Source organism: Rana temporaria, chromosome 6 (genome assembly GCF_905171775.1).
Source record: "Rana temporaria chromosome 6, aRanTem1.1, whole genome shotgun sequence".
Classification (NCBI taxonomy): domain Eukaryota; kingdom Metazoa; phylum Chordata; class Amphibia; order Anura; family Ranidae; genus Rana; species Rana temporaria.
Window position 1 is genome coordinate 54,829,520 of NC_053494.1, and position 25,720 is coordinate 54,855,239.

Consider the following 25,720-nt stretch of genomic DNA (forward strand, 5'->3'; position numbering starts at 1 on the left):
AGGTGTAACCAGAAAGAAAAAACCCATTGGCGGTCAGAAGCACTGCAACATGCTGACATCACTGTGATCCATATGCTTTATTTGCAAAAATATTTAATCAAGGTGACATAATTGAAAAAGCACTGGAAAATGAGTCCTTGACAGATGCGCCGATTTCAGAATAAGAAATGGAATAAATTAATAGTGGAATGACTTGGATATTGGAATTTTTTTTGCTTTGTTTTAAAAAAAACAAACAAACAGACTACGACCATCAAAACAACCAAAAATATAAAAATCAAAAACGTTTGAAAAACTAAGCCAGTACTTTGGAGAGTGGGGAGGGGGGGAACCTTGCATTTGAACCTAGTTGTGAACTCACCAAAATTTCACTTTCACAGCTACAAACTGAAACTGTGCACTGGATCTATTATTACAGTATACCTTTTTTTTTTTATGTAAAAAAATCTTTATACATCATAAAAAACAAGGAAGGCAAGATGCATAAATCAAATCAGCTGGTTGGCCAGAGTCATCTTGAGAAGCCAATTTGCTGTTGGAGGGGCCATCATGCCACTTAATTCTGGGCCTCTCCGGCAGCAAAGAAGGCAGTTCTACATATAAAAAGTAGTGTATTTGACTCTGCATCACGCATCCTATGCCTTCGCTCAAAGAATTGTTCTGTCCAAACGGTGTGGAGGACAGCTGCTGGTCCCAATCTTTGGCACTTATGCTGGCAAACTCAGCTTCTTCCCCTTTAGTACTGTAAAAAAAAGAAAGAACAGAAATTAGCTGGGTAACCCTACTATTGAGCACCTGAACCATTGGTTTTCTTTTAGATTGCCTTTTTAGGAGATAAAAACAAAATGTTATCCAAACCCAGGAACAATAACTTTATAAAATGACAGCTTACCAATTGGTAGATGTGGTCACAGCATTAGAATTATTTCCAGCTTTTCTCCCTCTCTCTCTCTACCATCCTTTAATGCACCCGGTGATCCTGACACAAATACATTGTCCTTGGGTGACTGCTGTGCATTTCACCCCCTCCATGACCACTGTCAGACAGCAAATGAATAGAAGACGACCACACCTGCAGTGGGCCCCCATGACATGGCTCAGAGGCTTTTACAAAGGGGGTCACCCCTAGATAGAAGCTGCTGCATGTGCAGTCTTATTCAACACAGCTACCCCATTAACAGCTGTCCTGGAAGTAGAGGGGATGAAACACAGCTTAAAGAGGAGTTCCACCCTAAAAATGGACCTCCGCTTAACCCACTCCTCGCCCCCTTACATGCCACATTTGGCATGTAATTTTTTTTTGGGGGGGGGGGGGCTTCAGGAGAAGGGGACTTCCTGTCCCACTTAATCGCCTTTTCACAGCCCCTCCCTGTGGGCGAGCGCCTGTCCAATCGGACGGCGCCGCGCCACTCGCACCGACGTTCACGCAGTGGGTGCCCGGCCGTGAAGCCGAAAGCTGTCACTGCCGGGTGCCCACAGTAAGAATGAAGACGCCGGCCGGCGAGGGGGGGCGAGGAGCGGAGCCCCGGTCGGCGCGTCGCTGGAGCCGTGGAGCAGGTAAGGGTCAGTTTATTAAAAGCTAGCAGCTACACTTTTTGTAGCTGCTGACTTTTAATAAACGTAAAAAATGGCTGGAAAACCCCTTTAACTCAGCACAACATTCCTGCAGCTCTTGCCACAGCTCTGGCTTACATGCTGGATTGCATGGCTGTCCACCGCTGCTCCCCTGTGACCCGTTTTCTGCGAGTGCATTTTTTCTGTGCATGCAGAAAGACAGGCCATTATGGAAATCCCAAACCTTTACTGTCCTTTTACATGTGGGAAATCTCCTGGTGTACACACTTGTGCCAAAGGGCTCTGCCAGAACCCGAAAGCCATGCAACACATCTGCACACGTGCTTGATAAATCCCAAGGCCCCACATAGAGGACTGAAGTACCTGAATTACTGAAGCCAGACAATGCTGGGCAGGTGGCATTTTTGATGGTGGTCACCGATTACCCACCTTCGGTGATATCTGCAAAGAGTGCCGTTTGTCTAGAGCAGAGCTGGACTAAATGCAGGAGCAAGGTAGCCAATGCTCTCTAAAAATTACAGCTGGGGCCCAACTTTTGAGTGTTTCCCTAGCTGTCCATCCTTGATGTAGAGAGCTAGAGTAGATATTCTCCACCCCCCAAATGAAGTTTCACCTAAAAAGGCACGGCAATGCGCTTATGACAAACAGCTCTCAACTGTACCAGCAAAGATTCAAAAGCAGAAGATAAAATGATTGTTAAAACACATTAAGAAAAAATTGATGGTAAAAGTGGGAAGAAAAAAAACTTGCTGCACTCACCTTTTGTAACATACAAGTAAAAGAAGTCACAGTACAGGATGGTCTGTACCACGCCTGCAACAATGGCGATCAAATCAAAGAAGCCTTCAAATGTGTAGCGCCAAATCCAGTTGAAGAGATACAAGGCACGGTACAAGCCCAAGAAGAATAAGTAATGAGTAGTGATTGTCTCCGCTTCACCTGTTTTACTAATCATGAAAAGTTGAGGCAGGATGGCCACAGACTCCAGGTAGATAGAAAAGGTCCATAGGATCTAGACAAAATAAAAAAAAAAAACAGCTACATCTTAGAATGATAATTTTTCAGTAAAAAAACGTAGGTTTCTTGATATACGAAACTACACCAAGCTCATAGATATATGTATTGTACTAAAGGATTTACAAATATTGATAATACAACTTATTTTATCAGCATATTTTACGTCACCCCCTGGCTGTCTTAAGCCTCGTACACATGAGGAGAATATCAGATGAATAGTCTTAGTTTACATGCTAGTCTCATATCGAAAATCAATAGGATACTAGGTTGTATTGCAGTGTATTTTTTCGTTTTCAAACATGCATGGTCTTGGACATCAATTTCTTATTTTTGGACAAATACTATATGGATTAAACGAGAAAAAAAAAAAAATTCACACATTCTGGTATAGTATGAGAAACATTTGTGTTTGTCCCGTCAGATAATTTCACAAACTTTCATGATGGCTTTCTAGAAAGCGGTGTTCCAACGATCGGATTATTGTACGATTGCTTCCAAAAGCGGCATCTTTCATACGATTTTCTCCTTGTGTGTACTAGGTATTGGGCTAAATAAGGCTGGAAAAGTGACAGGTGGCAGTATTCTGCAGAAGTACTACATAGAAGTCAGATGTGTGATGGGAAACGGTCTCCCCACAAGATATGTAAAGGATAAGTTCACTGTTATAAAAGCAAAAAAAAAAAAAAAAAGTGCATTTACCATTTCCTTCTCAGAAGCCTGCAGATTATTGCAGGTTAGGCTCCTGCAAACTCTGTACAGCCACCCCAATACCTTACAGTTACTGAATAGCAGGAAGAGTCATTGAGAACGTGTGGAGGAAAAAAAAAAACCCACACACACACACACAAACTCGGGACTTGTAGTTCATTCATAAAGCCCTGAATTATTGACACTGCTGTATGGGCACAACCCCACACAGCCACGCTATTCCTAAAATGTTTCAATGGGTGCAGGGCTGCTGCTTTAATATTGCGCTACACCCTGAATATGGGTGTAACATGTTACTAAAAAGGTCAACTTATCCTTTAACATTTTCTAAAAGTGTAAAACAATACTGAAGAATTTAACTTTGCAAAGAGTGTTTGGTGAAAGTCTGCTTGTTAGGTTAAATGATCTGAAGTCTGGCCACAGGATATTGATATTTGGTGTTTTTTACAGTGTTTGTGATTCTCCTTGCTGGAGGCTCCAACATGAGGAAGCAAAGCCCTGCCTCTACCAAGGATTGATGCCCCCACTCAGTGACAGGGCAGAATAAGGCATGGCAAGTCAGCAATGAAAAAATCTCAGGGAGCCCTAAATTTTCCGTTTCGAAGATGCCCCCAAAAGGGCATGTAGAAATGACAAGTTAAATGGGGAGGATGGAATTTGCCCCCATGACAGCCACTAACTTTAATTTTCACTGGAAATTCACATTTACCACTTTCACAAAAAAATAAAAAAAACATGCTCTGCCTATGTCATTCATTTACATATTTTTTTTTGAGGAGGGGTCTACAACTACTGCCATTCATTGCAGCCGACAGCTTGTAGTTCTCAATGTACTACCATGGCACTTATGAGCGCTTTTGGTAGTTTGATGCTTTCTGTCATTCAGTAACTGCCTTCCCGTACTTGGTATAGGCAGAAAGCTACACTAACAGTCCACAGGAGCCCGAGATTGAACCCACGATCAGCCGATCATAGGTGCAATGCAGTACAGGCTCCAAATAAATGCACTTTTTTTAAAGTGATCCATTATTATTATTATACAGGATTTAGCACCAGTTTGCGCAGTGCTTTAAAAAATGAGGGCAGACAGAACAGTTACAATACAATTAAATACAGGAGCAATCAGAGGGCACTCCTACAATCTAGGAGATAGGTATTCACTTTTATATAATTTAGTGCATTAAAAGTCAGGGTATGAGAACCGTTTAGTCACTCTTCCCCACATTATATCCACACCCATTTATCATCAATCCCTTGCAGTCACAGCCAGTCAGCCACCCTTATAGAATACAATAAATGACATATGGAAGAGCAGATAGAATCTGGAACTGTGCATGGCAAACAATCCACTTCTACAGTCCATTTTCAAAGCTTAAAAAAAAAAAAAAAAAAAATAGGAACTAAACCCCATCATTTATAGCCAAGGAAGCTACCATCTTAATCTAGGTTTGATCTGCGGTTGCCATGGTGCTGCACATGAGCAATTATGTTCCATTGGGAGCACAAGCAACAGTGACAGCCATCATTCACTGTATACATGGAATCCAACAGGTTTGGGTAACCTAAAGTCGGTGGGCTTAGTTTCACGAACAAGCTCATGTTAAAAGCGGATCCGTTACTACGCACAGCTTTTCCAGATTTTGTCTCAGTTGCATAGCCTCAATGTGCACCGCCAGGGGACCGTTTAATGCAGAAAAACGGAGGTTATCTCTGAAACAGATTTCTGTAGCCCCGTAGCAGAGCTTGGTTATTCAACCTGACCTATCCTGCTCCACCAGCAGCCGAAGAAGACAACCATATATTTTGGTGGCTTTGGCTCTGGGAAAGTGGGGATATCTATTCATAGTAATAGATGGAGAAGGAACACTGGAGAGTAAATTAGTTGGACAGTTACCTGATTTGGGATACAGGAAATTACATGCAGATCTCACACACAATTTAGGAATTCCAGTAAAAAAGTAAAAAAAAGTTATTTGCAGACTATTACCTGAAATTTCTAAACGGCATCCCTGCTCGTTACACAACGTTGGCTAGAAGTGCAGATTAAACAGCAGGGAAGAAGCTATTGCATTATTATTCAATAACCATGCAGTCTCACACAAGCCCAATATCTACACCTGGGACAGAAACCTGGTGCATTTTCATCCTACAGTTAAGAGTTTTACTACAATTTCCAAAACAAATAGTGCCTACGTAAATCTATTTCCCTTGGAATAACAGCAGTGTCTTCATAATAGGTGATTAAATATATACTCCTTACCTATATTATGCAGCTTAGGCCAACTCAACAGCACTCTGACTGAAAGGTCAACATTTAAACCCTTAAACCCCAACTCTAAACACTTCCCAATTGTGGCCACTGAAGTATGCAAACAGCCGAGTCTGACGGAAGAGTCCTTGTTCACAGAGAGTACATTGAAGAGCTCTTTATAAGCTCAACAATTGATATTAGGCAGCGATTTCCATGAATACTGAAAATAAAAATATAGATTTGGTAGTACATGCAATACCACAAACGGCATAAAGCAGACAGTACCTCAAGGGGAGAGAAGTCATGATTGACAAGGACGGACAATCCACCAACAGGAACGATGAGAAATTCCACTCTGAATGTGTCATGATTTCCATCGTAGGTAGCCTTGAACTTCATGTATATGAGATAAACTGTTGCATATGCACAACCAATGTAGACCAGCTGGAAGAGATAAAGCAATATGTAAGGGTCACAGGGAAAACAAAAGTTCTAGGCAAAATCCACTTTACGCTAGACGATGATTAAGGAGAAGGGATGTGCAATATTATATTCCTGGATCAAACTGGTGAGTTGTGTTAGAGAAGCTAGCTTTGGTTGGATTCCCTTCATCCTAGCTTTGGTTGGATTCCCTTCATCCTAGCTTTGGTTGGATTCCCTTCATCCTAGCTTTGGTTGGATTCCCTTCATCCTAGCTTTGGTTGGATTCCCTTCATCCTAGCTTTGGTTGGATTCCCTTCATCCTAGCTTTGGTTGGATTCCCTTCATCCTAGCTTTGGTTGGATTCCCTTCATCCTAGCTTTGGTTGGATTCCCTTCATCCTTAGGCAACTTGCACAAGGGCCGTGCTTTATTGGAGTCCACCTGTTCAGCGGGGAGTCTGTCCACTGATCCTCTCTGAGCAGGCGGATTGGCTGGTCCACGTCTGCTCATGCAGAGCAAGCATAGCCTGTTCTTTATGGGCGGTCGGAAGTAAACAGGCCGCCTTTCCATTTACAACCAACTGGCATTCGATCGGCCAGACAGTTGTGGAACAAATCCCATTCATCTGTTTAACAGATCGGATGTTGGCAGGTGTTAATGGACACATGTCCGTTGACACCCGCCACTCCATAGGAGGAGGAGGTTGGGAGGGTCCAATCAGGTCAACCAGAAAAACCGACAGGCGGACCCGATCAGTCCACTAGTGTGAAAGGGCCTTATGCTTATCCAATATTTACATCATGCTTTTCCTTAGCTTTACACATCCATTTTTACCAAACTGCTGGTGCAGCCTTCTCAGCTGGTCACCTGGAGGGCACACAGAGAAGAGCCAAGATTACAGGCAGAGGACCCCAAAAAAGGAGGTTCAGGGCTGCTCTGTGCAACACTGCACAGAGCAGGCAAGCACATTTTTTATTTTAATAAAAAAAAAAAAAAAAAAATTGCCTTTAGCATTACTTTAAAGCCCAACTTCAGGCTGTTTTTAAAATGTAGACATGCAGTGGGGGTTCACTGTGCATAGCATGAGTTTAATGCTTAGTTGTCTATGATGGAAAAGGTACAAAGAACACAACACTTCCCCTTCCTTGCTCCCACAGGTTTCCTCCTTTCCAAGTGACTGGTCCCCAGAAAGCACTTCAGTTTGCTCCTCAGCCACTTGCAGCTTTCTGGCATCACATACAATGCAGGACCAGTATTCCTCTACTACATGAGAGGACCAGACCACATCCCAGGAGAATGTCAGCTTCTGGGGAAAAAGAGGAATTAAAAAAGGTATTCCTACTTATTTCTCTTACCCCTTCCTAGCCAAACAAGCACTTGAACTAAGGGGGACCCCCCAATGCAAGAGTGGATTTGATTTAAATAATTTTTAAAGAGCAACCGTCATCTGTCCCGTAGCGGCTCCTCCTCTGACCCGCCGTTAACTCACCGACAGTCCTATTTACATTAATGGGATGACTGGTGATGTGGCAGCGAGACAAGATGAGGGATGTGGCGGCAGCAGACAAGTGCATGCCCGCTAAAAGGCGCTGCCGTGATGGATCTGACATGACCGGTGCTCTTTAAATTGTAAGGACTTATTTTTGCTGGTAGGTAAAATCTTTAATATTTGCAAACAAAACAAAGGTTTCCCATTTAGAATAATAAGCTGTCAGGTTAGTAAAACAGTGATAAAAGAACCGATTTTCGGTTAGGTTACACATAGTTGGAGAACTACTCAAATTATTTTAATTAAAACAAATGGCATTACCCGCTTTACCCATAGGTAGGTGAACTTAATTGAAATATTCCCAAACTGGGTCTCTTTTACAGCCTGCCGCCATTTTGCTCCTCAAGGAAGGAAAGCACATCAAGCTATGTGCAGAAGAGATCAAAAGCTGCACTTTTAGTGCTTGCCCTTCCTCCTCACTTACAGCCTGGTACAGATGCATTTCTCTTCAATCATAATGTTTTAAGTGTACATCGATTTGCAAAACAATGGTATAAAAAGGAATATTCCTGAACTTTCTTCTATCTCATGGCTACTGTGCAACTGAGTGAATGCATTAATGAAGTGCATGTATCCCAGCTTGGATTCATTGAGTTTACCGAAAAAGTAAATATTGCAGAATATACAGCCTCACACTACACAACTAAGCTCCATTTCATGATAAACTACATTATGAATGCATCTCAAATATAAAACCATCTTAGATTTTGTTATCTCCATAAAAAAATTCAAATAAATTTAAAAATATAAAATAAAACCATTTTTTTTTTCTGGCAGGATACGGTAAAGCATTGCACTCATGTATGACAACTACTTAGACTTGTATTATTTAAAACAGAGTTCATATTGAAGTTAACATTTCATTCAAACTTCAGATATTTCTAATGTAATTTATTTGTACATCTGACCCAGTTATGACACATTTGAGAGCATCAAGGCACATAGGGATATGGCTCTCAAAAGACATTCATCTTCAAATTAAAATATTTTCAAGAGCTAAATTGAGGAGACCAACTTTGAATCCTACATATTTTCCTAAAGCACATTTACAGAAGAGCCTATCATTGGGAGGGGGACAAACACACAATCCTACACTTATTGACCGAGCACAGTGAAGCCCTACAAACGTTATATGTGGCAGCTGTAAGCTGCATTATGTGAACAGTGGTTACTTCTGCATTTTCCATAGGCTAACCTGCTAAAAACAGTATGGAGGTACACGAGACTAAACTAAAACATTTCAACAAGGGGGATCTGTTTCAAGCCGGGTGGATAAAAAAAAACAAAAAAAAAAAATCGAATAAAATGCTTAGCGTAAAAATCTAAAGATGGTTTTCTATTTAAGCTGCATTAATACCGTATATACTCAAGTATAAGCCGAGTTTTTCAACACTTTTTTTGTGCGGATGATGCCCCCCTCGCCTCTGCAAGTCTCCTTTTTGCGCCTGATCTCTCGGACTTTGGGGGCCCGGTACTGGCCAGTCGTAGGTCCCCTGGACCCGGAACTTGGCACACATATAGCCCCATTCCTCCTCTACAAGTGTGCCGTTTGTTGTCTGAAGGACCTAAGGCTAGGAAGCAACGATTTTTCAAAACAGAGCACCCCTTCCATAGACTCCCATATTAAACGTCAGTTGTGGCAAAGTGTGGCATGCAGATGGACACCCTAGGCTTATACTCAAGTCAATAAGTTTTCCCTTTTTTTGTGGTAAAATTAGGTGCCTCGGCTTATATTTGGGTCGGCTTATACTCCGAGTATATACGGTAATCGTTTATTCAGCATGAAATGGAGCCTAGTTTAGTAACACGAGGCTGTATATTAGGGCTGAAACAACTAATCAATTATGAAATTGATTACCATTTTCATAATCGATTAATCGGCCAGTAACAGGTTAAAAAAAAAAAAAAAAAAAAAAAAAAAATCGCTACTGTAAATATTACTTTCACTGTCCCATAGTAAAAAAAATTAACCCCTTACAGTAGCGATTATTTGCTCTTTGTACAAATTTTTTTTTTTAAACCCATTAGGTTACTAAACATCTCAGGCCGGGGTCACACCTCTTTTTTTTTTTCAAAAACACACTAAAGTTCATTTACATGGTTTCCTATGGGACACGTTCACATCCATGATTTTTATGGAAAGGGCAAGGACTTTTTTTTTTTTAAAACGTTGCTTTTTTGATTCAATATACTTCAATGGAAAAGATGCAGAAAAACATGTAATGCGCTTTTGCAGCAATTTGTGTTTTTTAATGTGTCCAACAACAAAATGGTCAAAAATAATACATGTAAAAATGCAAATCGCAGCAAAATTACTTTTTTTTTAAGGTTATTTACTGATTAATCGAAAATTGGCCAACTAATCGATTATGAAAATAGTTGCAGCCCTACTGTATATTCTGCAAAATTTACATTTTTGATAAACGTATTAAATTAATCCAAGCAAAGATAACATGCACTGCATTGCTGCATTCACACAATTTCACAGTAAACATAAAACCAAAGTTTAGGAATCTTTTTTTTTTTTTTTTGCAACTCTATGTACACTACAACTTGCATGATTTAATCTATTCTGACATCGGTGTTTTACTAACCCGACAGCTTATTCTATAATGGGAAACTTTCACTCAATCCAGTTTTTTTTTTTTTTCACTTGTACAGCTCACGTCAGCTAATTCGAAGCCCAACCAATGGTTCGGATCTGACATTCCTGTAGCATGGAGTACACTATGAGAGGATCACCGAGGAGACCCACCATAAATCCATTGCCATGCATAAAAGAACAACTTTTGAGGATCTGTGCGACGCCACAATGTCCATGCCACACCGATTTGGGCGGCGCCATCGTCTGTAAAATTCACATGCCGATTTGGACCTATGTGAACCTAGGCTCAATCTCATATCAATGTTGTCATGGTTTGCCCAGAAGGACAGCAGGCACAGAATCCTTGTTTGATCCTCCCTCTCTGCAAGAACTGGGGTCACATTAGCAGAGAGGAGAAACTGAGGGAGAAGAGAAACACTGGCATACTAGTCAGCATAAGTAGGCAAAAGGTGCATTTGGTTTGGAAGAATAAATCAACATCGGGTGTCCTACATCTGTGGATGTTTCTGCGATATGTAAAACAAAGGTTTCCTTATTTACATCTTAGAACGAGGTGCCTCGAGATTGTGCATGTTAAAAAGGCGCCTTGACTGAAACATTTTCAGAAACACTGATCTACAATATATAAATAAATAAAAAAAAAAAAAAAAAAAAAAAACACAACACACACAGGACAGACAATCTGAAAAAAAAAAACAAATAATAATGCCCACTCTGGACCAAAGCTCATTTAAAAGTGGTTGTAAACCCTTTGCAACCACTTACCTACACGTAAGCCTAGATTAAGGCTTACCTGTAGGTGCTCAAAATCTCATAAACCTCCACAGTTTAGGAGATATTTACAGATGAGACAGGCGCCGATGTCTACGGAAACGGCGATCATGCCGTTTCTAAAGGAGCTTGTGCCGTGACTGGCGGCTCCCGTGCGCAAGCAACAGCATCACGGCTCGGCCAATCACAGCACTAAGCTGCGAAACCCAGAAGGAAGAGGGTGAAAGATGGCCGCTTTGCAGGCTTCGGTTTCAGGTAAGCGACACATAATGGGCTACAATGCGATGCATAGTAGCCCATTATGCTTTACCTTTGCAGGGAAACAAAGAGGAAGTAAAACCTATTAGGGTTTACTTCCTCTTTAAAATGTGGAAATTTGTTTTGTGGTAAAAAAAAAACGAAATTGGATGCTTTTTGGCAACCATGGGCACCATGTCCTCCAGAATAGAGATTAAAGGGGCCTTTTAGATTGTTCTCTGCAAGCAATTCAAAAGCCTGCATCTCTGATGGTACGGTGGTGCATTAGAGCGTATGGAATAGGCAGTTTGCACATCTGTAAAGTCACCATCAATGCTGAAAGATCTATCCAGGTTTTAGAGCAGAATATGCTCCCATCTAGATGGCATCTTTCAGGGAAGGCCTTGCATATTTCAGCAGGACAATACTAAACCACACACTGAATCTATGACAGTAGCATGGCTTCAAAGTAGAAGAGTCTGGGTGCTCAACTGGCCTGCCTGCAGTCCAGACCTGTCAAAAAAATGACATTTGTCACATCCTGAAATGAAAAAATACGATAAGTGACTCAAGACTGTTCAGCAGTTAGAATCCTATAACAAGCAAGAATGGAACAACATTGCTCTGTACCCAGACATTTACAAAGTATTGTTAAAAAAAGAGGGGAATGCTACACCATGGTAAAACATGGCCCTGTACCAACTTAAAAGCAGGATTCCACCCGCAAATTCTTTTTTTTTTTAAAAGTCAGCAGCTACTAACAGTGTAGCTGCTGACTTTTAATAAGGACACTTACCTGTCCTACCTGCCCGCGCTGATGGCCCCCCCGATGCCGATCCCACGATCGATGCAGGTCCCGCGCCGCCATTCACACTAGGGGAAACAGGCAGTAAAGCCTTACGGGTGCTCTGCCCATTTCCCACTGCGCATGCGTGAGTCTCGCGCCGACTTGTGAATGGGCGGCTGCTCTCTGAGAACACACACACAGTTCCCAGAAAGCAGCGCGCCCCATTCACTAGGAGAAGATGAAGAAGAAGACGGACCGCGGCTACGGAAGAGATAGATTACGAACTTCCGCATAGCAACAGGTATTTCGGGCGAGTATACATTTTTTTTTTTTTTTTTTATGATTTTTGGGCAAATGTTTGTTTCCTGGGTGGAACTCCACTTTAAAGGGGTTGTAAAGGTTAGTCTTTTATTTTCTAAATAGGTTCCTTTAAGCTAGTGCATTGTTGGTTCACTTACCTCTTCCTTCCATTTCCCTTCTAAAAAAATGTATTTATTTTATCCGAATTTCTCACTTCCTGTTTCTCCTCAGTAAGCTTGCCCTCATAATCCGAGCCATTCTGGCTGTGGGTTAGTCAGCCAGAACAGCTTACCGAGGAGGAACAGGAAGTGAGAAATTCATATTAAAAAAAAAAAACACAATTTAGAAGGGAAATCAAAGATAAAAAGGTAAGTGAACCAACAATGCACTAGCTTAAAGGAACCCATTTAGAAGATAAACCTTTACAAACCCCTTTGATGCCATCAACTTCAAAATTACCTAACTTCTTAAAATTTTAAATTTTCTCAGGTTTAAATATTTGATCTGTGCTCTATTGTGAATGCATTTATGGAGATTTGCAAAATGTAAATTTACAGTGCCCCAAAAAAGGAAAAAAAAAAAAAAATATTCAGGATTTTAAAATGTAGTTCCTTAGACTTGCCACTGGTCTACAGTCTTTACAGCCCTTTCGGACTGCTAGCATTGCCACGTTATAGCGGCGCTTTTCGGCCACTGGCACCTTCAACCTTGCTTGCGGGCGAGCAAAGGGGTTAAAACCAGTCACAAAGCACCGCTGCCAAATCGCTTTGGCAGCGCTGCCCACCAATTTCAAACGCAGGGGCGATTTAGGAGAGGTGTATATACCGCTCCTGAACCACCCCAAAGACACTGCTTGCAGGGCTTTTTTTTGGTCCTGCAAGTGCACCGCCCCAGTGTGAAAGCACTTGGGCTTTTACACTGGAGAGGCGCTTTTCAGGCACTATTTTTAAGGTCCAACATAACTTGGCTTCTCTCTAAACTTCTGCTTATTAACAGACACTCTCACTTAGGTCATCTTCTTTCATTCATCTCAATGTTCCATTCGCCCCACCACTATGGGCCTGAAAGCCTTCAGCTGCTCTGCCCGCTGACTTTGGAACACCCTGCTACCCGACATCTGAAACATTGATTTCCTACCCATCTTAAAACTAGCATACTCTGACTTCATTGATTGTTTTTCATAATTAAACGATTATGTAAATGTAGATTTTATTTAGTTTGCTGCTATTTTTGTAAGGTGACCTTGGATGTTCTGAAAAGTGCCTATAAATAAAATATATTAATGAAAATGGTAAAAATTCTAAAAACTACCGGACAGAGAAACCATGCCCCAAGCTACAGACATGAAAATCATCCGATTTTAAATGCTTGGTTCTGCAATAGCGATACATATCGTTTTGAGGGACGTCTGCATGAAAACGTTTTTAAATATACCGATCTGAGGTCTTCGCCTCTTTTCCAAGTCAAAGCCCTGGTGGTACACGTATGTAAATCGGGTGTGCAGACTTTACTCCGACTTTGATATTTGCTCTGGGTGTGGTGAAAGTATTGAAGCCGGAAGCAGCCCGACAATTAGCATTTATAAGAGGTGTTCACAAATTGCACCTTCCATATTACTCTACGCACCGGTTTCCTTTAATGTCAGTTCCAGGTCTAGAGAATCTTACCTTCATAAAAGTGTTGTAGAGTGAAATGTACGAAGTGAAGAGATCAAGGTACCGAGTGGTAAACACCAATGCAAACAGAAGCTGACTCTTTCCAGAAATACCTATAGAAAAAAGAATATAGAACTTAGTAAAACACAGAAGGTTATGGTGCGGTGAAAGGAACCAAATTCCCGAAAAAAACAAAAAAACAACACTTTATAAAACCATTGCATGTCTCGCTTGCATCACAAATCCCCAAAATAGAGAGTGGAATATGAGAGTCTCAATATGAAGAACTTCTATGTGACAATAATGTGATAATTAGTGATACGGAGATAACGAGTAAGCAAAGCATTCATGTGTAGAAAAGTCTGGAGCATGGGTCTTCAAACTACGGCCCTCCAGTTGTTCAGGAACTACAATTCCCATCATGCCTAGTCATGTCTGTGAATGTCAGTGTGTTACAATGCCTCATGGGATGTGTAGTTCTACAACAGCTGGAGGGCCATAGTTTGAGGATCCCTGGTCTGGAGTGTGCTGCACAGTGTAGAGGGGCAACAAAGCATGATTTTCAGCATGCAAAATTTATGAATCATGTACTAAAAACATACTAGTTATATCACAATTGTAGTCACATGCTAAAAACTGCCTGTAAACAATCTGAACATTGATTCTATACAGAAGAATTATAAAGAGCTACGGAACCAATAGAAGATGCAAATATATATATATATATATATATATATATATATATATATATATATATATATATATATATATATATATATATATATATATATATATATATATATATATATATATATATATATATATATATATATATATATATATATATATAGAATTTCCCACTGCAGCTATAGTATTTGGACAGCTGGCCCACCAACTGTAAAAATACCTGAAGAGTGTCTGCACCTGACTGGATGCAGCCACTGTTCAGCTGACAATCTGCCAACCAGCAACTTCGATTTTCCAAGCCAAGACCCATTACACACTGGGGCTGTTTGCAGGCGCTATAATAGCGTCTGCAAACCGACCTGAAATCGCGGCTGCAGTTTCTCCAGTGTAAAAGCCTGTGCGCTAGCAGGACGTGAAAAAAAGTCCCACCAGATGCATCTTTGAAGCGGTGTGTATACCGCTCCCGCCCATTGAAATCAATGGCACAACGTGGCTATACCGCCGCAAACCCTTTTCGGACGCCATCGGGGGTAAAACTGCACCACTAGCACCCGAATACCGCCGCAAATCCAATGGTAAAGCGCCGCTAAAAATAGCAGCACTTTACCACCACCGCACCTCCAATCCCAGTGTGAAAGGGGCCTAAGAATGTCAGGCAGGAGAGGGCTGACAGGGCCCTTCATAAAGTAGCCTTTTTTTTTTTTAAAGATAGACCCTGCATTCAAGCGTAGGCTTTTTCCTAGAGCATAGGATACCCAAGCTCACTCTGCAATACAAAAACTAAACCTGGGAAATGTTTAACATGCCCAAAGAAATTACAGACACCAGTGGCTGAACTACTAGGGTCACAAAGGTTGTACTTGTGACTGGGCCCTGGCATTCCACCATTGGGCTCAGAGGGACCCTTTATGGTATCTTGCACCGAGGCCCTGAAGGGCCTAGTTACACCATTGAGTTAACTTGAATGCCTACCAGTTACTTTTACATAGGCAAAACACAGGTTCACAGGCTGCGAAATGTGCTTCACAGCTTTCCAAGCCAACAGAGTTCTTTAACCACTTAAGGACCGCCTCCTGCACATATACATCAGCAGAATGGCACGGCTGGGCACATGGGTATGTCCTGTACTAGTACCCAGCCGTGGGTCGCGGGCGCACGCCGCGCTCCAGGACCCGATTGCCGCGATCAGTCTCCGGAGCTGAAGAACGGGGAGAGCCGTGTGTAAACACGGCTTCCACCGTTCTTCACAGTGGCGGCGTCATCGATCGTGTCATCCCTTTTATAGGGAGACACAATCGATTGACGTCACACCTACAGCCACACCCCCCTAAAGTTGTAAACACACTTCAGGGAACACATAACCCCATCAGCGCCCCCTTGTGGTTAACTCCCAAACTGCAACTGTCATTTTCACAATAAACAATGCATTTTAAATGCATTTTTTGCTGTGAAAATGACAATGGTCCCAAAAATGTGTCAAAATTGGCCGAAGTGTCCGCCATAATGTCGCAGTCACGAATTTTTTTTTTTATAAAAATGCAATAAAACTATACCCTATTTTGTAAACGCTATAAATTGTGCGCAAACCAACCGATAAACGCTTATTGCGATTTTTTTTTACCAAAAATAGGTAGAAGAATACGTATCGGCCTAAACTGAGTAAAAAAAATGTTTTTTTTTTTAATGTATTTTTGGGGGATATTTATTATAGCAAAAAGTAAAAAAGATTGCATTTTTTTTTTCAAAATTGTCGCTCTATTTTTGTTTATAGCGCAAAAAATAAAAACCGCAGAGGTAATCAAATACCACCAAAAGAAAGCTCTATTTGTGGGGGGGAGGACGCCAATTTTGTTTGGGAGCCACGTCGCACGACCGCGCAATTGTCAGTTAAAGCGACGCAGTGCCGAATCACAAAAAGGGGCAAGGTCCTTTACCTGCATTTTGGTCCGGATCTTAAGTGGTTAAGAGGCAGTAGGCCAACCATGGACTTTTTACCTCACTACACGGTCTGTATAATGAGGCACTCTTGGCTTCAAGTCTAGAAGAGAACTAAAAATTTGCATATAGATACCAGAAGTTTTTTTTTTACAGAAATGGTTAAAGATAACATTACATCTGCAAAATGACATTCTCGTTTCACTTTGACCCAAGTACAAAAGGGCAGAACAATCAGCATTTGTGTGTCATGAGCTGGTAGGTCATCATAAAAGGACTACAGCAGTAAACAGAAGGTATTCACATGTTTTGTTCCATCCCATGTTCCCCATTTCTGGACAATGGGTGGATCCATGCAAATCTTTGCTGCACATCCCATCTGCCAGACGCACATCCAGAGTTTATAGTGATAAACAAGCCATTTGGGGTGAACTTCCACTAGGATCACATAGGCGATCTGGGAGCGGGTACCTGTCAAAAGGAACGCCAGTGTAAGCACCAAGTTTGAGCTTTACCAGGGCTGAGGATTCTCTCCAATGCTCCTGTGCTGGGCCAATCTCCAACCACAAACACGGTCACATAAAAGCAAGTCACATGCTCCTGCTTACCAGAAGTTCCAATTATAACCTTCACTCCCAATCATTCATAACGTTATGACCACCGACATGTAAAGTGAACAACAATACCACCTGAAAGTGGAAGGATACATTAGGCAAGAAAACACATTGTCCCTGAAGTTGGTGTTGAAAGCTGGAAAAAAAAAAAATATATGGGCATGCAGCTGCTTATAGAATCCCAGAGGAGAGATCGCCAACAATGACTGCGGAGCTTATGTGGCAACGTCACCCACAGGCTTACTATGAGGCATCAGTTGTCTGTCTCTTCTCTACACTGAAGCCAGCAGTGGGTGCTGATCATGGAACTGGACCAGAGGGCTTTCACACTGGAGCGGTGCGCTGGCAGGACGGCAAAAAAAAACAAAACAAAAAAAAAAAGTCCTGCTTGCCACATATTTGAGGCGCTGTAGAAGTGCTCCTAAAGCACCCATGCCCATTGAAATCAATGGGCAGCGCCACCGACAAAGCGGCGGTGCTTTGCAGGTGGTTTTAACCCCTTTTTCGCCCACTAGCGAGGGTTAAAAGCGCCCCGCTAGCGGCGCTTTACCGCCGATGCCCCCACCGCCCCAGTGTGGAAGTAGCCTTATACTTGCCTGTGCTCCCTCAATCCAGTGATGTCCACGAGAGCCTCAACTCACATTCCCAATTGGCTTTTGGCTCCTGATGTCAATCACAGCAAGTGAGCCCATCAGGATACAGGGAGCTGGGCTGAGCCACAGCTCCATGTGTGAATGTACACAGAGTCGTGGCTCAGGAGCACGACTGCTTGGGTGCCCCCACAGCAAGATGATTGCTGTGAGAGGCACCAGATGGGAGAGAAGAGAGAAGCGAGACCTGAAAAGAAGAGGATCCAGGCTTATACTTTCACTGTCCCACAGTAAAAAATAAATAAAAATGAGCCCCTTACAGTAGCGATTATTTGCTCTTTTTGTACTTTGTTTTTTTAACCCCATTAGGTTACTAAACATCTCAGGCCTGGGTTCACACCTCGGTTTTTTGGTGCTTTTTGCAGAAACACACTACAGTTCATTTACATGTTTTCCTATGGGACAAGTTGACATCCATGATTTTTTTTCAGCTGCTGCGTATTTGGAAAGGGCAAGGACTTAATGCAAAACGGTGCCATTTTGTTTTTTGGTTCAATATACTTCAATGGAGAAGCTGCAGAAAAGCATGTCATGTGTTTTTGCGGCAATTTGTGTTTTGTAATCTGCCCAACAACATTTTTTTTTTTTTTTAAGGCTATTATCCGATTAATCGGCCAACTAATCGATTATGAAAATCATTAGTTGCAGCTATATATACACTCCTTATTCATCTGTACAGCTAGGTACATGGCAATCTACATTTGCTTCTCATGTGATGGGCTCAGCAGTTATCCCAGAATTATATCAAAATAGTTGTTAAAGCGGATGTGCCATGGGAAAAAAATATTAAAAGCCAGCAGCTACAAATACTGCAGCTGCTGACTTTTAATATTAGGACACTTACCTGTCCTGGAGTCCAGCGCCGTCCGCAGCAGAGGACGAGCGATCGCTCGTCACCCTGCTGCTCCCCCCTCCATCCACGGTGAGGGAACCAGGAAGTGAAGAAGCGCTGCGGCTTCACTGCCCGGTTCCCTACGGCGCATGCGCGAGTCGCGCCCGCCGATTGTCTCCCGCTGTGGGCTGGGAGCCAAGTGTTCCCAGCACACAACGGGGGGGGGTGACGGGATGGGACGGAATGCCCGTCTTTTGCCTGTGAATGCCGGGCCGGAAATGGGTGCAAATACCTGTCTTCCCTTACCGAAGATGGTGGCGCCTACACCCGAGAGACAGATCGGTTTCGGGTGCCAACATCGTGGGCGCCCTGGACAGGCAAGGGTCCTTAGTTTAAAAAAAAAAAAAAAAAAGTGCCACAACTCCGCTCTTAGTATTCAGATCATAGAGCCATCGCAATCCAGCTCCTCCATCCAGCAAACATCTCACATTTTTTCAACGCATGCACGCTGTTCCAAGAGTGAAAGTGGGCTGGATAAACATCACAACTTCCCCTCCAATTACAGAGGCCCTTGCATTGGTTGGAGAGAGTGCAAAACCTGGTCCCCCATGGCCTGGGTTATAATTTGTCTTGGTGTTTAGTATGTGTTCACATACTATTTCTTATTTTTTTGTTCTATGTCGCCCCTGCGTGGGCAAACCATGGCTTGTTATTTTTGAAAATCCAATAAAATATTGAAAAAGAAAAGAGTGCAAGATTTCTACTGAATGGAGGAAATGGAGTGAGTATTCTGCTGTGATCCGAGTACCCCAGACAGAACTGTAACCTGTCACTGACTGTACTTTTATGGCTAGTTTACACTTTCTCCAAAACATGGCTTCAGAGAGCTTTACCAAAGCGTGTCCGAATGCCAGTCAAAGCTCCTGTCGCTAAATAATATGGTTCACTTACAGTCCTGTTTACACCTGCTTTTGGATGAGACTTCAAGCAAGCTTTGAAGACGTTTTGAAGCACCACTGAAGCTATATGGGGTATCATTTTTGAACCAAAGCAAAAAAAAAAGTGTAAACAGGACTGCATGCCAACAATTTTATTTAGTGACAGGAGCTTTGACTGGCATGCAGAGAGCTTCAACAAAGCATGTGTAAATAAACACTAACAGTGATAAGTGAAAGCTGTACATAGCTCTGCATCCTACACACATGGGATACACTTCATTAGTGTGGATCTAGATTTGCAACACGTTGAAAACATTTTCAGACTTTTAAACCAAACTCTTTAACCACTTCCCGACCGCCGCATGTATATGTACGTCCACAGAATGGCACGTACAGGCAAATGGGCGTACGTTTGTCCTTGCCTTCTAGCGGGTGGGGGGTCCGATCGGGGCCCCCCCCCGTCTACATGCGGCGGTCGGATTCCCGCAGGGAGCGATCCGGGACGACGGCGCGGCTATTCGTTTATAGCCGCTCCGTCGCGATCGCTCCCCGGAGCTGAAGAACGGGGAGAGCCGTATGTAAACACGGCTTCCCCGTGCTTCACTATGGCGCTGCATCGATCGAGTGATCCCCTTTATAGGGAGACTCGATCGATGACGTCAGTCCTACAGCCACACCCCCCTACAGTTGTAAACACACACTAAGTGAACACTAACTCCTACAGCGCCCCCTGTGGTTAACTCCCAAACTGCAACTGTCATTTTCACAATAAACAATGCAATTTAAATGCATTTTTTGCTGTGAAAATGACAATGGTCCCAAAAATGTGTCAAAATTGTCCGAAGTGTCCGCCATAATGCCGCAGTCACGAGAAAAAAAAAAAAAAAAAAAACGCTGATCGCCGCCATTAGTAGTAAAAAAAAATCTAATTAATAAAAATGCAATAAAACTATCCCCTATTTTGTAAACGCTATAAATTTTGCGCAAACCAATCGATAAACGCCTATTGTTTTTTTTTTTTACCAAAAATAGGTAGAATAATACGTATCGGCCTAAACTGAGGGAAAAAAATGTTTTATATATGTTTTTGGGGGATATTTATTATAGCAAAAAGTAAAAAATATTGAATTTTTTTTCAAAATTGTCGCTCTATTTTTGTTAATAGCGCAAAAAATAAAAACCGCAGAGGTGATCAAATACCACCAAAAGAAAGCTCTATTTGTGGGGAAAAAAAGAAGGCAATTTTGTTTGGGAGCCACGTCGCACGACCGCGCAATTGTCTGTTAAAGCGACGCAGTGCCGAATCGCAAAACCTGGCCTGGGCATTTAGCTGCCTAAAGGTCCGGGGCTTAGGTGGTTAAATTGGTCCCCGAATTGCACATTACATGCTGCTCTAAACAGAAGTTGCTTAGAGTAGCATGTATATTTATACTCCAAAGAAACTAGAATTTTTTTATTTCTTTTTTGGAAAGGTATGCTGTGTGAATGGGAGAGACTCTGACTGCAAAAGAGGAAATACTTTTTCTTATGAACGGTTGCAGTTCAGTGGAAGTGACCACACCACAGAATGAATGATAAAGCCTGCTTCCATCATGGGGGAATATACATGCATTAGAAAATATAAACCAGCATTAAACTAACCACTGTCGCATACATTGTGAATAAATGTAAAAAATATGCAATTAAAAAACAGTTAATAAAATCTCCTCCAAAATAGCTAGCACTGTATTTAATGTCACTGCTAGATCTCTAAAAAGGAAAGAAAAACCAGAGACCACATTATCTACAAACAATGAAAATGTTTCATGTTATCAGACGGAAGAGGATTGGATTGTGGTGACTCTGCAGCAGGTAGAGCCCCAGGGATGATGAGGATGATGATGTGGCCGTATCCTCCTCACTATTAGCTCAGTCATCCAAAAACCAACATTGTCCCAGATGGCTGTGGCACACGTCTGGTGACATCCGGGAGGAGAGGAGGGCTGTGAGAACGATCCCACCAACTATTCCAATCATCTGCATCCGACATGTAATAACGGCATCCCATGGATTACAGGCTCACCACGCCTTACAGCCGGCTGCCACGTCAGATCCACACACACAGTGCAGAGCCTATCACTTAGTGTAGCACTGATTCATTGACTTCCAGCTCAGAGTGATGAGCGTGCACACCACTGGCCATTCATATCACCGAGCAAAGGGATTTCTTCATATAGAGATCAGGAGACACACGCATACCTAACCTTCGCCCCGGCTACTTCCACAGCAATATAAAACACACAACACTGACACTTCTATTAGGTCTGCAATCCAATGTTCAGGAACACAGAAGGGTGGCAGAAAAGGGACCTGGGGGTCCATCAAGTCTGCCGATTGATTTATTCTTCTACCCGAGTATAGAGCTGTGTGTCCCAAGCATCTTTCAATTCACTTATTAATGGACTCCCTCTGCTGATATTTACAGCCTGTGCATGCATATGTGAGCATCTAGATTTCTACTGCATGTGGGGGGGGGGGGGGGGGGGCTCTATGCTGTGGTCACTTACAAGTGCAGAGGAAATAGAGAAAAATAAACTTTTTTTTATTTTATCACATTAGGGTATGCAAAGTGAACACAGTCTAAATCAGCTCCAATGACCGAGGGGGGCAAGGGTCGCCATACATGTTGCAATCTGACTATACAATGTGATATGAGCACCTGTCAATCAATCAATCAGGCCTTTGCACTACATAGCTGTTGGTAAATCAAAAGAAGATTTTACACACAATGGGGTAGATTCAGAAAGAATTTACGTTGGCGTATCTATTGATACGCCGCGTAAATTCAAAGCTGCACCGGCGTATCTTCTTTCTGTATTCAGAAAGCAAGATACGCCAAAATTAGGCTAAGATCCGACTGGCGCAAGTCTCTTACGCCGTCGCATCTTAGTTGCATATTTACGCTGGCCGCTAGGTGGCGCTTCCGTCGATTTACACAAGGAATATGCTAATTCGGTAGATACGCCGATTCAGAAACGTACGTGCGCCCGGCGAATTTTTTTACGTCGTTTGCCTAAGGCTTTTTCCCCTGCGTTACGTTACCCCTGCTATACGAGGCGTACGCAATGTTAAGTATGGACGCCGTTCCCGCGTCAAATTTTGAAAATGTTACGTCGTTTGCGCAAGTCGTTCGCGAATAGGGCTGTACGCAAGTTACGTTCACGTCTAAAGCATTGACGATTTGCGGCGTAATTTTGAGCATGCACACTGGGATTCTTTCACAACATACGCCGTTCGTAAAAAACGTCAAATACGTGGGGTCACACTAAATTTAAATAAAACACGCCCACATCATCCACATTTGAATTAGGCAGGCTTACGCCGGACCACATACGCTACGCCGCCGTAACTTAGGGCGCAAGTTCTTTATGAATACGGAACTTGCGCCCTAAGTTACGGCGGCGTAACGTATCTGAGATACGTTACGCACGCAGAAAATTACGCCGGGCTATCTGAATCTAGCCCATTGTGTGCAGCGAGCTTTAAGCTACCCATACATTATGCAAACTGATTGTACAATCTCCTATAGAGAAGACTACAAGTAGAACCCATTAAGTTTCTATCAGATCAGGCAGGCCCTTGCAAAGTTGATGGTATTGTTGGCCATAGGAGGATAATAAAACACACACACACACTTTTTATTATCCTCCTATGTCCAACAATACCATCAACTTTTCAAGGGCCTGCCTGATCTGATAGAAACGCAATGGGTTCTTCCTGTAGTCTTCTCTATAGGAGATTGTACAATCAGTTTGCATAATGTATGGGTAGCTTAAAGCTCGCTGCACACATCGTGTGTACAATGAATATATATATATATATATATATATATATATATATATATATATATATATATATATATATATATATATATATATATATATATATATATATATATATATATATATATTCAAAACACACACACACACACACACACACACACACTTCTCCCCCGGCCACACATTCCAGGTGGATGGAGGAATCCTCATTGCTGTATTCTGACAGCAGGACTCCTCGGCTGACAGACTACACTAAAACCAATGGTTGCATGTGCCGATTGAACACAAAACTCCCCATTCAAGAAGAATTGGTCACTAGGTCACCTTCTCTTGAATGCTCGAGTCTAAACAAGATCATATAGATTGTAGAGTGTATATACCATCAACCGCAAAGACCTGTCGGATCCGATTGGAATGGGTTGCCCGGGTCTGTCCTCACATTACAGACCCCCATACACACCTGAACGATTGGTAAGATTTTCAGCAAACACCTGAGCATCACATCAGCTCCAAGCTCATCACCGGAGAAGTATGTGAGCTTCATCTGGGCAATCTTGTGCATTCTTTACATTAACAGCATGAAAAAGAAGTGAAAAAAAAATCATTTTTTCCATGCAATTGCTTACCTCTCCTGTGCCTAGTAACTAGCTTTCCATTGGCTAAAGTAAAACCACTTAAGCCTAAAAAAAAAAAATCTAAAAATAATAAGCAATTAAAAATTGCCTGGAAAAATGTGCTCAAGTATGAATGGACACTAAAGGAGATTGTACAATCAGACTGTAGAGTGTATGGCCAGATCCATAGACTGTACAGATCAGGGAACTGATTGATCATCAGCTGCTCCTGCATGGAGAACTACAATTCCCAGCACAGGAGCAGTGTGGTGAGCCCAGCAATAGTCCAATGGATGGCAGACATGATGACTGGAGCCCATAGAGAATAGAAGGAATGTGGTGCCCTCCAATGACACTTTGGGGGTAAGTGGTCCTGTAGGTAGGTCTGGTGGGGGCACAGGAAAGTTTGGCCCCCGTGAGGGCAATGCCCGGCGTTTCCTCCATGGCACCACTTACCGGCACAGGATCGGCTCTTCCAGATCTTCAGCAGCAGGATAATGATGGCTGCCAGATGGGACAAGTCCCCGGTGAGTCGGAACACGTTCATGGTGTGCGGAGAGGAGGGTGACTAGGGGGAGAAGACAGGGCACAGGTGACCCGGGGCGGCGGAGACTGCCTCTGACGCTGCAGCCGCTCACTTCAATCCGTTAAAATGGCGAGAGCCGAGCTACGTGGCCCGGGGACGTGGCCTAACTGCAGCGTGCGCAATGCACGCCGGGAGACAGCGCTCAGGCACAATGACGCGCCGCAATCCGACCTCGAAACACGCCCACCCTCCCGTCCCGCGGCTTGCCAAGGTGGTAGCCACGCCCCTTAAAGCCAGAATGGGTCCTAGAATGTTCTGCAGCACTTTTCGTGTTCCCAGACTGAGGGAGACCCTCGTTGCTGGAGCTTCCTGCCAGGGACAGTCCCGAGATGAATCGTTTTCTTACATTGTATAACAATGTCCTATTCATGAAAAAACGAGAATAAAGCACACAAGGGGCCAGATTCAGATAGAATGCTCTATCTTTCTTCCGGCGTAACGTATCTTAGATACGTTACGCCGCTGTAACTTTGGGCGCAAGTTCCGTATTCAGAAAGAACTTGCGCCCTAAGTTACGGCAGCGTAACGTATGTGGGCCGGCGTAAGCCCGCCTAATTCAAATGGGGATGTTGTGGGCGTGTTATATTTAAATTACACTTGACCCCGCGTATTTTACGTTTTTTTGTGAACGCCGCATGTGCCGTTCATGAAAGAATCCCAGTGCGCATGCTCGAAATTACGCCGCAAAGCCTCATTGGTTTCGACGTGAACGTAACTTATGCAAAGCCCTATTCGCAAACGACTTACGCAAACGTCTTAAAATTTTCAAAATTCGACGCGGGAACGACGGCCATACTTAACATAGGATACACCGCACATACCCCTCATATAGCAGGGGTAACTTTACGCCAGAAAAAGCCAAACGACGTAAAAAAAAAGCGCAGGCCGGTCGTTCGTTTCTGAATCGGCATAAATACCTAATTTGCATATTCCTCGCGTAACTATACGGAATGGCCACCTAGCGGCCAGCGTGAATATGCAGCCTAAGATACGACGGTGTAAGACACTTACACCTGTCGGATCTTAGGGATATCTATGCGTAACTGATTCTCTGAATCAGGCGCATAGATACGACCACGCACACTCAGAGATACGACGGCGTATCCGGAGATACGCCGTCGTATCTCCGTTCTGAATCTGGCCCTTGGTGTTTACAAGTTAAAAACAGA

At 42.8% G+C, this 25,720-nt stretch overlaps 1 protein-coding gene across 1 annotated transcript; it reads right to left on the reverse strand.

Moving 5' to 3' along the window:
• Positions 1–407: 407 nt before the first annotated feature.
• KDELR2 (KDEL endoplasmic reticulum protein retention receptor 2) lies at positions 408–24,664 on the reverse strand. The gene is made up of 5 exons (XM_040356822.1): positions 24,422–24,664; positions 13,890–13,990; positions 5,837–5,995; positions 2,335–2,587; positions 408–742 (listed from the first exon to the last, which is right to left on the reverse strand). Exons 1-5 carry the CDS (start codon positions 24,510–24,512, stop codon positions 708–710), a joined length of 639 nt encoding a protein of 212 aa, XP_040212756.1. The 5' UTR covers positions 24,513–24,664; the 3' UTR covers positions 408–707.
• Between the last annotated feature and the right edge of the window lie 1,056 nt (positions 24,665–25,720).